This window comes from Panulirus ornatus, chromosome 43 (genome assembly GCF_036320965.1).
Source record: "Panulirus ornatus isolate Po-2019 chromosome 43, ASM3632096v1, whole genome shotgun sequence".
Lineage (NCBI taxonomy): Eukaryota > Metazoa > Arthropoda > Malacostraca > Decapoda > Palinuridae > Panulirus > Panulirus ornatus.
The window spans coordinates 7,146,114-7,159,771 of record NC_092266.1 but is presented as its reverse complement, the minus strand read 5'-3'; the positions used below and the strand labels follow the sequence as shown (position 1 = coordinate 7,159,771).

Sequence of the window (13,658 nt, the reverse complement as noted above, 5' to 3'; positions counted from 1 at the left end):
AACTTCTGCATATCTTTTTTTAACAAGTTTCTTGTGTAACCCTTTGGCCACATGTATTTTTGTGGTGAGCACAATTCCTCAAGTAAGTGAATTTGTTGTTTATAATGGTATTTGAATTTTTTTTACTACTATTCTAATATGGCAACACCATAAAGTCTCCAAATTTGGCATTGAGATTTCTGAAAGCAATATTTCATAGCTGAAATTAGTGATTTTTTGAGAAAAAGGAAAACAGCATTTTTAGATTCATCAGGTAATGATATAAAAGTTTTCCAAGATATAAAGTAAGAAAACATAATAGATTTCATTATAACATTCTATATACATGTTCTCATATGCATTACTTTCGGTGAAATATGTTGATGTTAAATGTTTGGAAAATAACAAAACAAGTACACATGCAATTTTTAAATTTATTATAATATAAAGCTAATGTATAAAGTATACTGATAAAACTAATGTATAAAGTATACTGATAATGTTTTGTACTGCTTAGGAATGAAAATGTAGACATAAATAAGGTAGGAAATATTTTTAGTGAGTAGTAGCATAATACTGTACCTTCTTCCACCGGCAACATCAGTTATACCATCTATGTACAGTGTGAAAAACATATTAACAGGTACTTTTGCAAAGAGTAACCCTTTTTATGGCCCACCACATGCACTTAATAAACCCTTGTCAGTTGCATCATGAATTTTTTTTTTAAGCAGAAGGCTCCAGTCGTGGACAAATGTCCACATCTAAACCAGCCCTTAATTGAAATATAGAGAGAATTATGAAAAGGAAAAGGAAAAGACAAGGGAAAGTATTTGAAAGTTTTTAAGATTTTTTGAGAAAGTGAAAAACCTGTCTTTTGAAATGTGCTAGGTCATAGTTATTGGGAAAGACATGAGAGGGTAGAGAGTTCCAGAGCTTCAACATGTAGGGAAAGAAGCAGGTATCAAAACCGCCCTCCCATGAGTTACTGATGGCCACATAATAATCATGTGATGCAGCAGCTTGTCAAGTATTGCGTGGTCTAGCTAGTGGCGTGGGCATACAGGCAGCCAGCTCTTGGGAGCAAAATCCAGTCATACCTACAGGAGAGGGAAAGTGAACTAACATTGGGGCATAGGGCAAGGGGTCAAGTTTCAAAGTTATCCTTGGACAGTTTATCATTGTACTTATTAATTTATACAGCATAGTACATTACAATTTGTTTATGGATGGGGTGGTTAGGGAGATGAATGCAAGAGTTTTGGAAAGAGGGGCAAGTATGAAGTCTGTTGGGGATGAGAGAGCTTGGGAAGTGAGGCAGTTGTTGTTTGCTGATGATACAGCGCTGGTGGCTGATTCATGTGAGAAACTGCAGAAGCTGGTGACTGAGTTTGGTAAAGTGTGTGAAAGAAGAAAGTTAAGAGTAAATGTGAATAAGAGCAAGGTTATTAGGTACAGTAGGGTTGAGGGTCAAGTCAATTGGGAGGTGAGTTTGAATGGAGAAAAACTGGAGGAAGTGAAGTGTTTTAGATATCTGGGAGTGGATCTGGCAGCGGATGGAACCATGGAAGCGGAAGTGGATCATAGGGTGGGGGAGGGGACAAAAATTCTGGGAGCCTTGAAGAATGTGTGGAAGTCGATAACATTATCTTGGAAAGCAAAAATGGGTATGTTTGAAGGAATAGTGGTTCCAACAATGTTGTATGGTTGCGAGACGTGGGCTATGGATAGAGTTGTGCGCAGGAGGATGGATGTGCTGGAAATGAGATGTTTGAGGACAGTGTGTGGTGTGAGGTGGTTTGATCGAGTAAGTAACGTAAGGGTAAGAGAGATGTGTGGTTGAGAGAGCAGAAGAGGGTGTTTTGAAATGGTTTGGGCACATGGAGAGAATGAGTGAGGAAAGATTGACCAAGAGAATATATGTGTCGGAGGTGGAGGGAACGAGGAGAAGAGGGAGACCAAATTGGAGGTGGAAAGATGGAGTGAAAAAGATTTTGTGTGATCGGGGCCTGAACATGCAGGAGGGTGAAAGGAGGGCAAGGAATAGAGTGAATTGGAGCGATGTGGTATACCGGGGTTGACGTGCTGTTAGTGGATTGAATCAAGGCATGTGAAGCGTCTGGGGTAAACCATGAAAAGCTGTGTAGGTATGTATATTTGCGTGTGTGGACGTATGTATATACATGTGTATGGGGGTGGGTTGGGCCATTTCTTTCGTCTGTTTCCTTGTGCTACCTCGCAAACGCGGGAGACAGCGACAAAGCAAAAAAAAAAAAAAAAAAAAGTACATTACAAAGCATATATTGATATAATAACATCCGTAACTTAACATAAGGAAAACAAGAATTAACAGTGAATGAATCAGTGTGTGGGTGGCATCAGTTGGTGGGTGAGTCATTGTTTTGGTTGGGTCCTTAACTTTACACAGATAGATGGCAGCATCAGTTGAGTGTTAGAAGCCATCTTGACACTATGACATCCATATCTAAATTATGATTTAATCATAGATAAAAAAAGAACAAACAATAGTTAAGTCAACATAAGGTTGATGTGATAGAATTCATTAGTAATTTTTGTGCCTGTGAGGTTTTAAACTCAAACATCGACAGAAAACAAGGCCATCTGGGATCCTGAGGTCATATTCTGATCAGGGGAGTGTCATCCAGTTGTATGGGCAGTTCATATTATTTTCTTATTCACTGTTGAACTCCATCACTTGTCACATTTAGTTGCAGTGATTTGTGATTCAACATGAGCTAAGTATCATAGCCTAAGGTTGAATTTCATATTGTTGCCTCTGGTCGTTCTTTCCTTGCATCTTGCAAAGTACTCTTATACTGGTTTAAAAATTTAAATGTTGTGATCAGGTCATCTCTTGCTCTTCTCTTATCCTTGATGCTGAGCAAATTTGAATGGCTTTAGCCTTTCCCTGTAACTCATCACTCTGGCTCTGTCTTTATTGCCCTCCACTGGACATTTGTATCAGTTCTTTGTGCTTCCCTACATGCAGTAACCGTACTTAAGAAGCATAATCAACTTTTGACCTTAAATAGATATTAACAGATTGTTGAATCTTTTTTTTTTTTTTTTTTTTTTTTTATACTTTGTCGCTGTCTCCCGCGTTTGCGAGGTAGCGCAAGGAAACAGACGAAAGAAATGGCCCAACCCCCCCCATACACATGTATATACATACGTCCACACACGCAAATATACATACCTACACAGCTTTCCATGGCTTACCCCAGACGCTTCACATGCCTTGATTCAATCCACTGACAGCACGTCAACCCCGGTATACCACATCGCTCCAATTCACTCTATTCCTTGCCCTCCTTTCACCCTCCTGCATGTTCAGGCCCCGATCACACAAAATCTTTTTCACTCCATCTTTCCACCTCCAATTTGGTCTCCCTCTTCTCCTTGTTCCCTCCACCTCCGACACATATATCCTCTTGGTCAATCTTTCCTCACTCATCCTCTCCATGTGCCCAAACCACTTCAAAACACCCTCTTCTGCTCTCTCAACCACGCTCTTTTTATTTCCACACATCTCTCTTACCCTTACGTTACTCACTCGATCAAACCACCTCACACCATCTTGCTGAACATAATTTCAATATTTGTCAGCAGACAGTTTGTCTCCTTTACCATTCACCTAAGGAGGGACTGTGGTGACCTTTTTTCCCCCTTCATATCTGACACATAGATCCTCTAAGTCATTCTTTCGTCATTTTTCCTTCTCATGTGTTTAAACCATTTTAGCATTCTGGTTAGTGCTTGCAATTAAACTGCACTTATTACTGCACCTCTCATTTTTTAATTTTTTTGATATATTTTCCATTGTATTTACTTCCTTTTATTTTATCTATCATTTTAATGTACTGTTTTCAAGATAAACATTTTCATCATAGAAACCACAGAGATTTAAGAAATTAGGTACTCTGTGTATAGATAGTTGAGAAAATTGTCTTTGTGAATGCTTTTTATATTCAAAGGAAATGATGCAACGTGAGTTGGAGGAGGCTCGAGCCCGTGCCACGCAGATGGAGAAGACTATGAGATGGTGGTCAGATTGTACAGCTAACTGGCGGGAAAAGTGGAGCAAGGTAAAACAGGCAATTAATTTTTCTGATATCCATTTGTGTCTGTTATCTCACTGGTTGGTTTTATTAGACCCCATCTACTTGTTATTATACCACAAGTGAAAAGTTACCTGTGGCGAGGTTGTATCATCATCTTTATACAAGAAAGAGTGCAAACTTGTTGAGAAACCTCTCCCTTCAAAGCAGTCCATCACAACCTTCCCACTGGAAGTGGTGCAGCCCTGAAGCTGGAGGAACCCCTACAGTGAAAGGGGTCCTGCGATTGTGTTAGTAATGATAATAATTGTATTGCTAGAAGAAAGTTTTTTCTTTTTCTTATAAGAAAGACTATATGTATATTTATTTTTTATTATACTTGATGGCCATTTCCCACATCAGCGAGGTAGTGTCAAGAAACAGATGAAGAACGGCCCATCCACTCATATACACATATATACATAAATGCCCATAAACATATATATATTTTTTTTTTTTCATACTATTCGCCATTTCCCGCGATTGCGAGGTAGCGTTAAGAACAGAGGACTGGGCCTTTGAGGGAATATCCTCACCTGGCCCCCTCCTCTGTTCCTTCTTTTGGAAAATTAAAAAAAAACGAGAGGGGAGGATTTCCAGCCCCCCGCTCCCTTCCCTTTTAGTCGCCTTCTACGACACGCAGGGAATACGTGGGAAGTATTCTTTCTCCCCTATCCCCAGGGATAATATATATATATATATATATAGAGGATGTGTGGATCAGGTGTTTGCTTTGAAGAATGTATGTGAGAAATACTTAGAAAAGCAAATGGATTTGTATGTAGCATTTATGGATCTGGAGAAGGCATATGATAGAGTTGATAGAGATGCTCTGTGGAAGGTATTAAGAATATATGGTGTGGGAGGCAAGTCGTTAGAAGCAGTGAAAAGTTTTTATCGAGGATGTAAGGCATGTGTACGTGTAGGAAGAGAGGAAAGTGATTGGTTCTCAGTGAATGTAGGTTTGCGGCAGGAGTGTGTGATGTCTCCATGGTTGTTTAATTTGTTTATGGATGGGGTTGTTAGGGAGGTGAATGCAAGAGTCTTGGAAAGAGGGGCAAGTATGAAGTCTGTTGGGGATGAGAGAGCTTGGGAAGTGAGTCAGTTGTTGTTCGCTGATGATACAGCGCTGGTGGCGGATTCATGTGAGAAACTGCAGAAGCTGGTGACGGAGTTTGGTAAAGTGTGTGGAAGAAGAAAGTTAAGAGTAAATGTGAATAAGAGCAAGGTTATTAGGTACAGTAGGGTTGAGGGTCAAGTCAATTGGGAGGTGAGTTTGAATGGAGAAAAACTGGAGGAAGTGAAGTGTTTTAGATATCTGGGAGTGGATCTGTCAGCGGATGGAACCATGGAAGCGGAAGTGGATCATAGGGTGGGGGAGGGGGCGAAAATTTTGGGAGCCTTGAAAAATGTGTGGAAGTCGAGAACATTATCCCTGGAAAGCAAAAATGGGTATGTTTGAAGGAATAGTGGTTCCAACAATGTTGTATGGTTGCGAGGCGTGGGCTATGGATAGAGTTGTTCGCAGGAGGATGGATGTGCTGGAAATGAGATGTTTGAGGACAATGTGTGGTGTGAGGTGGTTTGATCGAGTAAGTAACGTAAGGGTAAGAGAGATGTGTGGAAATAAAAAGAGCGTGGTTGAGAGAGCAGAAGAGGGTGTTTTGAAATGGTTTGGGCACATGGAGAGAATGAGTGAGGAAAGATTGACCAAGAGGATATATGTGTCGGAGGTGGAGGGAACGAGGAGAAGAGGGAGACCAAATTGGAGGTGGAAAGATGGAGTGAAAAGGATTTTGTGTGATCGGGGCCTGAACATGCAGGAGGGTGAAAGGAGGGCAAGGAATAGAGTGAATTGGAGCGATGTGGTATACCGGGGTTGACGTGCTGTCAGTGGATTGAATTAAGGCATGTGAAGCGTCCGGGGTAAACCATGGAAAGCTGTGTAGGTATGTATATTTGCGTGTGTGGACGTATGTATATACATGTGTATGGGGGGGGTTGGGCCATTTCTTTCGTCTGTTTCCTTGCGCTACCTCGCAAACGCGGGAGACAGCGACAAAGTATAAAAAAATATATATATATATACAGCGCTGGTGGCTGATTCATGTGAGAAACTGCAGAAGCTGGTGACTGAGTTTGGTAAAGTGTGTGGAAGAAGAAAGTTAAGAGTAAATGTGAATAAGAGCAAGGTTATTAGGTACAGTAGGGTTGAGGGTCAAGTCAATTGGGAGGTGAGTTTGAATGGAGAAAAACTGGAGGAAGTGAAGTGTTTTAGATATCTGGGAGTGGATCTGGCAGCGGATGGAACCATGGAAGCGGAAGTGGATCATAGGGTGGGGGAGGGGGCGAAAATTCTGGGGGCCTTGAAGAATGTGTGGAAGTCGAGAACATTATCTCGGAAAGCAAAAATGGGTATGTTTGAAGGAATAGTGGTTCCAACAATGTTGTATGGTTGCGAGGCATGGGCTATGGATAGAGTTGTGTGCAGGAGGATGGATGTGCTGGAAATGAGATGTTTGAGGACAATGTGTGGTGTGAGGTGGTTTGATCGAGTGAGTAACGTAAGGGTAAGAGAGATGTGTGGAAATAAAAAGAGTGTGGTTGAGAGAGCAGAAGAGGGTGTTTTGAAATGGTTCGGGCACATGGAGAGAATGAGTGAGGAAAGATTGACCAAGAGGATATATGTGTCGGAGGTGGAGGGAACGAGGAGAAGAGGGAGACCAAATTGGAGGTGGAAAGATGGAGTGAAAAAGATTTTGTGTGATCGGGGCCTGAACATGCAGGAGGGTGAAAGGAGGGCAAGGAATAGAGTGAATTGGAGCGATGTGGTATACCGGGGTTGACGTGCTGTCAGTGGATTGAATCAGGGCATGTGAAGCGTCTGGGGTAAACCATGGAAAGCTGTGTAGGTATGTATATTTGCGTGTGTGGACGTATGTATATACATGTGTATGGGGCGGGGTTGGGCCATTTCTTTCGCCTGTTTCCTTGCGCTACCTCGCAAACGCGGGAGACAGCGACAAAGTATAATAATAAAAAAAAAAAATAAAATATATATATATATATATACATATATATATATATCCATTCAAACTCACCTCCCAATTGACTTGACCCTCACCCCTACTGTACCTAATAACCTTGCTCTTATTCACATTTACTCTTAACTTTCTTCTTCCACACACTTTACCAAACTCAGTCACCAGCTTCTGCAGTTTCTCACATGAATCAGCCACCAGCGCTGTATCATCAGCGAACAACAACTGACTCACTTCCCAAGCTCTCTCATCCCCAACAGACTTCATACTTGCCCCTCTTTCCAGGACTCTTGCATTTACCTCCCTAACAACCCCATCCATAAACAAATTAAACAACCATGGAGACATCACACACCCCTGCCGCAAACCTACATTCACTGAGAACCAATCACTTTCCTCTCTTCCTACACGTACACATGCCTTACATCCTCGATAAAAACTTTTCACTGCTTCTAACAACTTGCCTCCCACACCATATATTCTTAATACCTTCCACAGAGCATCTCTATCAACTCTATCATATGCCTTCTCCAGATCCATAAATGCTACATACAAATCCATTTGCTTTTCTAAGTATTTCTCACATACATTCTTCAAAGCAAACACTTGATCCACACATCCTCTACCACTTCTGAAACCGCACTGCTCTTCCCCAATCTGATGCTCTGTACATGCCTTCACCCTCTCAATCAATACCCTCCCATATAATTTACCAGGAATACTCAACAAACTTATACCTCTGTAATTTGAGCACTCACTCTTATCCCCTTTGCCTTTGTACAATGGCACTATGCACGCATTCCGCCAATCCTCAGGCACCTCACCATGAGTCATACATACATTAAATAACCTTACCTTATACTTTGTCGCTGTCTCCCGCGTTTGCGAGGTAGCGCAAGGAAACAGACGAAAGAAATGGCCCAACCCCCCCCATACACATGTATATACATACGTCCACACACGCAAATATACATACCTACACAGCTTTCCATGGTTTACCCCAGACGCTTCACATGCCTTGATTCAATCCACTGACAGCACGTCAACCCCTGTATACCACATCGCTCCAATTCACTCTATTCCTTGCCCTCCTTTCACCCTCCTGCATGTTCAGGCCCCGATCACACAAAATCTTTTTCACTCCATCTTTCCACCTCCAATTTGGTCTCCCTCTTCTCCTTGTTCCCTCCACCTCCGACACATATATCCTCTTGGTCAATCTTTCCTCACTCATCCTCTCCATGTGCCCAAACCACTTCAAAACACCCTCTTCTGCTCTCTCAACCACGCTCTTTTTATTTCCACACATCTCTCTTACCCTTACGTTACTTACTCGATCAAACCACCTCACACCACACATTGTCCTCAAACATCTCATTTCCAGCACATCCATCCTCCTGCGCACAACTCTATCCATAGCCCACGCCTCGCAACCATACAACATTGTTGGAACCACTATTCCTTCAAACAAACCCATTTTTGCTTTCCGAGATAATGTTCTCGACTTCCACACATTCTTCAAGGCCCCCAGAATTTTCGCCCCCTCCCCCACCCTATGATCCACTTCCGCTTCCATGGTTCCATCCGCTGCCAGATCCACTCCCAGATATCTAAAACACTTCACTTCCTCCAGTTTTTCTCCATTCAATCTCACCTCCCAATTGACTTGACCCTCAACCCTACTGTACCTAATAACCTTGCTCTTATTCACATTTACTCTTAACTTTCTTCTTCCACACACTTTACCAAACTCAGTCACCAGCTTCTGCAGTTTCTCACATGAATCAGCCACCAGCGCTGTATCATCAGCGAACAACAACTGACTCACTTCCCAAGCTCTCTCATCCCCAACAGACTTCATCCTTGCTCCTCTTTCCAAAACTCTTGCATTCACCTCCCTAACAACCCCATCCATAAACAAATTAAACAACCATGGAGACATCACACACCCCTGCCGCAAACCTACATTCACTGAGAACCAATCACTTTCCTCTCTTCCTACACGTACACATGCCTTACATCCTCGATAAAAACTTTTCACTGCTTCTAACAACTTGCCTCCCACACCATATATTCTTAATACCTTCCACAGAGCATCTCTATCAACTCTATCATATGCCTTCTCCAGATCCATAAATGCTACATACAAATCCATTTGCTTTTCTAAGTATTTCTCACATACATTCTTCAAAGCAAACACCTGATCCACACATCCTCTACCACTTCTGAAACCACACTGCTCTTCCCCAATCTGATGCTCTGTACATGCCTTCACCCTCTCAATCAATACCCTCCCATATAATTTACCAGGAATACTCAACAAACTTATACCTCTGTAATTTGAGCACTCACTCTTATCCCCTTTGCCTTTGTACAATAGCACTATATATATATATATATATATATATATATAACTGACTCACTTCTCAGGCCCTCTCATCCCCAACAGACTGCATACTCGCCCCTCTCTCCAAAACTCTTGCATTTACCTCCCTAACCACCCCATCCATAACCAAATTAACCATGGGGACGTCATACACCTCCACTGCAGACCAACATTCGCAAGGCACCAGTCACTCTCCTCTTTTCCTACTTGTACACATGCCTTACGTATTTGATAAAAACTTTTCACTGCTTCTGGTAGCTTACCTCCCACACCATGTACTGTTAAGACCTCCCACAAAGCATCTCTATCAACCCTACATACAAATCCATCTGCTTTTCTAAGTATTTCTTACACATACTTCAAAGCAAACGTCTGGTCCACACATCTTCTGCCATTTCTGAAACTACACTTCTCCTCCCCACTCTGATGCTCTGTACATGCCTTCACCCTCTCAGTACCCTGCCTTACAGTTCCCAGGAATACTCAAACTTATGCCTCTGTAGTTTGGGGATAGAGGAGAAAGAATGCTCCCACATATTCCCTGCGTGTCGTAGAAGGTGACTAAAGGGGGCATGAGCAGGGGGCTGAAAACCCTCCCCTCCTTGCATTTCAATTTCTAAAATGGGACACAGAAGGAGTCAAGTGGGAAGTGCACATCCTCCTCAAAGGCTCATTGGGTGTCTGAATGTGTGTGGATGTAACCAAGATGAGAAGAATGGAGAGATAGGTAGTATGTTTGAGGAAAGAAACCTGAATGTTTTGGCTTTGAGTGAAACGAAGCTCAAGGGTAAAGGGGGAGAATGGTTGGGAAACATCTTTGGAGTAAAGTCAGGGGTTGGTGAGAGGACAAGAGCTAAGGAAGGAGTAGCACCACTCCTGGAGCAGGAGTTGTGGGAGTGTGTGATAGAGTGTGAGAAAGTAACTTCTAGATTAATGTGGGTAACACTGAAAGTAGATGGAGGAAGATGGGTGATTATTGGTGCATATGCACTTGCTCATGAGAAGAAAGATCATGAGAGGCTAGTGTTTTGAGAGCAGCTGAGTGAGCTTTGGTGCATGAGACCAGGTATTAGTGATGGGTGATTTAAATGTGAAGGTGAGTAATGTGGCAGTGGAGAGTATAATTGTTGTGAATGGAAATGGTGAAGAGCTTGTGGATTTGTGTGCTGATGAAAGACTGCTGATTGGGAATACCTGACTTAAAAAGAGAGATATACATAAGTGTACATATGCGAGTAGGAGAGATGGTCAAAACTCATTATTGGAATACGTGTTAATTGATAGGTTTATAAAAGAGACTTCTGGATGTTAATGTGCCGAGAGGGGCAACTGGAGAGTAAACATCTGGGGTAAACCATGGAAAGGTCTGTGGGGCCTGGATGTGGATAGGGAGCATTACACATGAAAGCCAGAGCCTGAATGTAAACAATTTTGGACTTTTGGCCGTTTTCCTGGTGCTACCTCATTGAAGCAGGGGATAGCAATGCTGTTTCCTGTGGGGTGGGGTGGTGCTGGGAATGGATTGAAGGTAAGCAAGTATGAATATGTACATGTGTATATACGTATAGGTCTGTGTATGTTGATATGTATGTATATGTACATGTACGTTTATGGTGTGAGGTGGTTTGATCGAGTAAGTAATAATAGGGTAAGAGAGATGTGTGGTAATAAAAAGAGTGTGGTTGAGAGAGCAGAAGAGGGTGTTTTGAAATGGTTTGATCACATGGAGAGAATGAGTGAGGAAAGATTGACCAAGAGGATATATGTCAGAGGTGGAGGGAACGAGGAGAAGTGGGAGACCAAATTGGAGGTGGAAAGATGGAGTGAAAAGATTTTGAGTAATCGGGGCCTGAACATGCAGGAAGGTGAAAGGCATGCAAGGAATAGAGTGAATTGGAGCGATGTGGTATACCGGGGTCGACGTGCTGTCAATGGATTGAACCAGGACATGTGAAGCATCTAGGGTAAACCATGGAAAGTTCTGTGGGGCCCGGATGTGGAAAGGGAGTTGTGGTTTCGGTGGATTATTACATGACAGCTAGAGACTGAGTGTGAACGAATGGGGCCTTTGTTGTCTTTTCCTAGCGCTACCTCGCATACATGAGGGGAGAGGGTGTTGTTATTCCATGTGTGGCGGGGTGGCGATGGGAATGAATAAAGGCAGACTATGAATTATGTACATGGGTATATATGTATATGTCTGTGTGTGTGTATATATATATATATATATATATATATATATATATATATATATATATATATATATATATATATACATTGAGATGTTCATTCATTCTTTTGGAAAATTAAAAAAAAAAAAAAACGAGAGGGGAGGATTTCCAGCCCCCCGCTCCCTTCCCTTTTAGTCGCCTTCTACGCCATTTCCCGCGTTAGCGAGATAGCGTTAAGAACAGAGAACTGGGCCTTTGAGGGAATATCCTCACCTGGCCCCTTCTCTGTTCCTTCTTTTGGAAAATAAAAAAAAAAAAAAAAAATGAGAGGGGAGGATTTCCAGCCCCCCGCTCCCTCCCCTTTTAGTTGCCTTCTGCGACACGCAGGGAATACGTGGGAAGTATTCTTTCTCCCCTATCCCCAGGGATTGTCATCATCATACAACTCTTAGACCCCATTTACTAGGTTCTTGCATATTCAAGGTTGTAGTTCACTTGGGAGTAGGGAAATAATGTACTCCCATGGAGCAAGAAGGTCCATGTTGCATCTGTATTTCTTTCTGTTCACTGATGCTGACACAGCTATGCTGAAGGAGACTTCTCACTCACGGTTTAACCACTTGCAAACAGATTCTATTATTGCCCTCATATACACCTCCCTGCCTTCCTGCCCCAGGATCTCCTCTTATGAGGCAACTCAGGAAGCTGATCACATTCACTGGATGGGACTACAGGTGTAGTGTGATGATGCATTTATGTTTTTTTGGTTTGAGCACATGACAATTGAGGGGTAAATTCTCAATATTTTCAGTAAGGAAATTGCATCTTGGCCATAAGAAGTCTTGTGATATGTTGAATTAGTATGTTTAACCTTGGAGAGATGGTTAATGTACAGAACACATATGAGAAAGTGTATCTAGTGCATATGTGGGATTGTACTGTAATTTCATGGGTTTTTGTCTGATGGGATGGAGTGGAAGATTAGGTGAGAAGTGCCATTGTTTAGTGCTTTTTAGGCTGTTGTTGTGTTTACTGTATTTGTTTTGTCAGTGTTGAGTTTTTTGGGTTGAGGGAAAATTTGTGGGTATAGGCTGTTGAAGTGTAAAGCATGGGTAAGCTTTTTATCTTTACTTGGGGTTGGTGATCGGTTATGAAGTACTTTAGGTGGTAGGGGTATAGTGCTGTTGTAAAGAACTTATTGGTGAGCAAATGAAGACGAGATTGTACAAATATTTTTATATTTTTACATTTTTATAATTTGGTAAAGTGTGTGAAAGAAGAAAGTTAAGAGTAAATGTGAATAAGAGCAAGGTTATTAGGTACAGTAGGGTTGAGGGTCAAGTCAATTGGGAGGTAAGTTTGAATGGAGAAAAACTAGAGGAAGTAAAGTGTTTTAGATATCTGGGAGTGGATCTGGCAGCGGATGGAACCATGGAAGCGGAAGTGGATCATAGGGTGGGGGGAGGGGGCGAAAATCCTGGGAGCCTTGAAGAATGTGTGGAAGTCGAGAACATTATCTTGGAAAGCAAAAATGGGTATGTTTGAAGGAATAGTGGTTCCAACAATGTTGTACGGTTGCGAGGCGTGGGCTATGGATAGAGTTGTGCGCAGGAGGATGGATGTGCTGGAAATGAGATGTTTGAGGACAATGTGTGGTGTGAGGTGGTTTGATCGAGTAAGTAACGTAAGGGTAAGAGAGATGTGTGGAAATAAAAAGAGCGTGGTTGAGAGAGTAGAAGAGGGTGTTTTGAAATGGTTTGGGCACATGGAGAGAATGAGTGAGGAAAGATTGACCAAGAGGATATATGTGTCGGAGGTGGAGGGAACGAGAAGAGGGAGACCAAATTGGAGGTGGAAAGATGGAGTGAAAAAGATTTTGTGTGATCGGGGCCTGAACATGCAGGAGGGTGAAAGGAGGGCAAGGAATAGAGTGAATTGGATCGAGGTGGTATACCGGGGTTGA

At 42.2% G+C, this 13,658-nt stretch overlaps 1 protein-coding gene across 5 annotated transcripts in view; it reads left to right on the top strand.

Moving 5' to 3' along the window:
• Positions 1 to 13,658, top strand: part of LOC139762294 (coiled-coil domain-containing protein 102A-like) — a 153,845-nt gene that overhangs the window by 12,437 nt on the left and 127,750 nt on the right. For all 5 annotated transcript variants that reach the window (XR_011715685.1, XM_071686883.1, XM_071686884.1 and 2 more), the window contains exon 3: positions 3,975 to 4,085. Coding sequence is in view for 4 of the 5 variants with exons in the window: in XM_071686883.1 (XP_071542984.1) it covers positions 3,975 to 4,085 (111 nt within the window). In the remaining variant the exon portion in view is untranslated. The remainder of the gene's footprint in view (positions 1 to 3,974; positions 4,086 to 13,658) is intronic.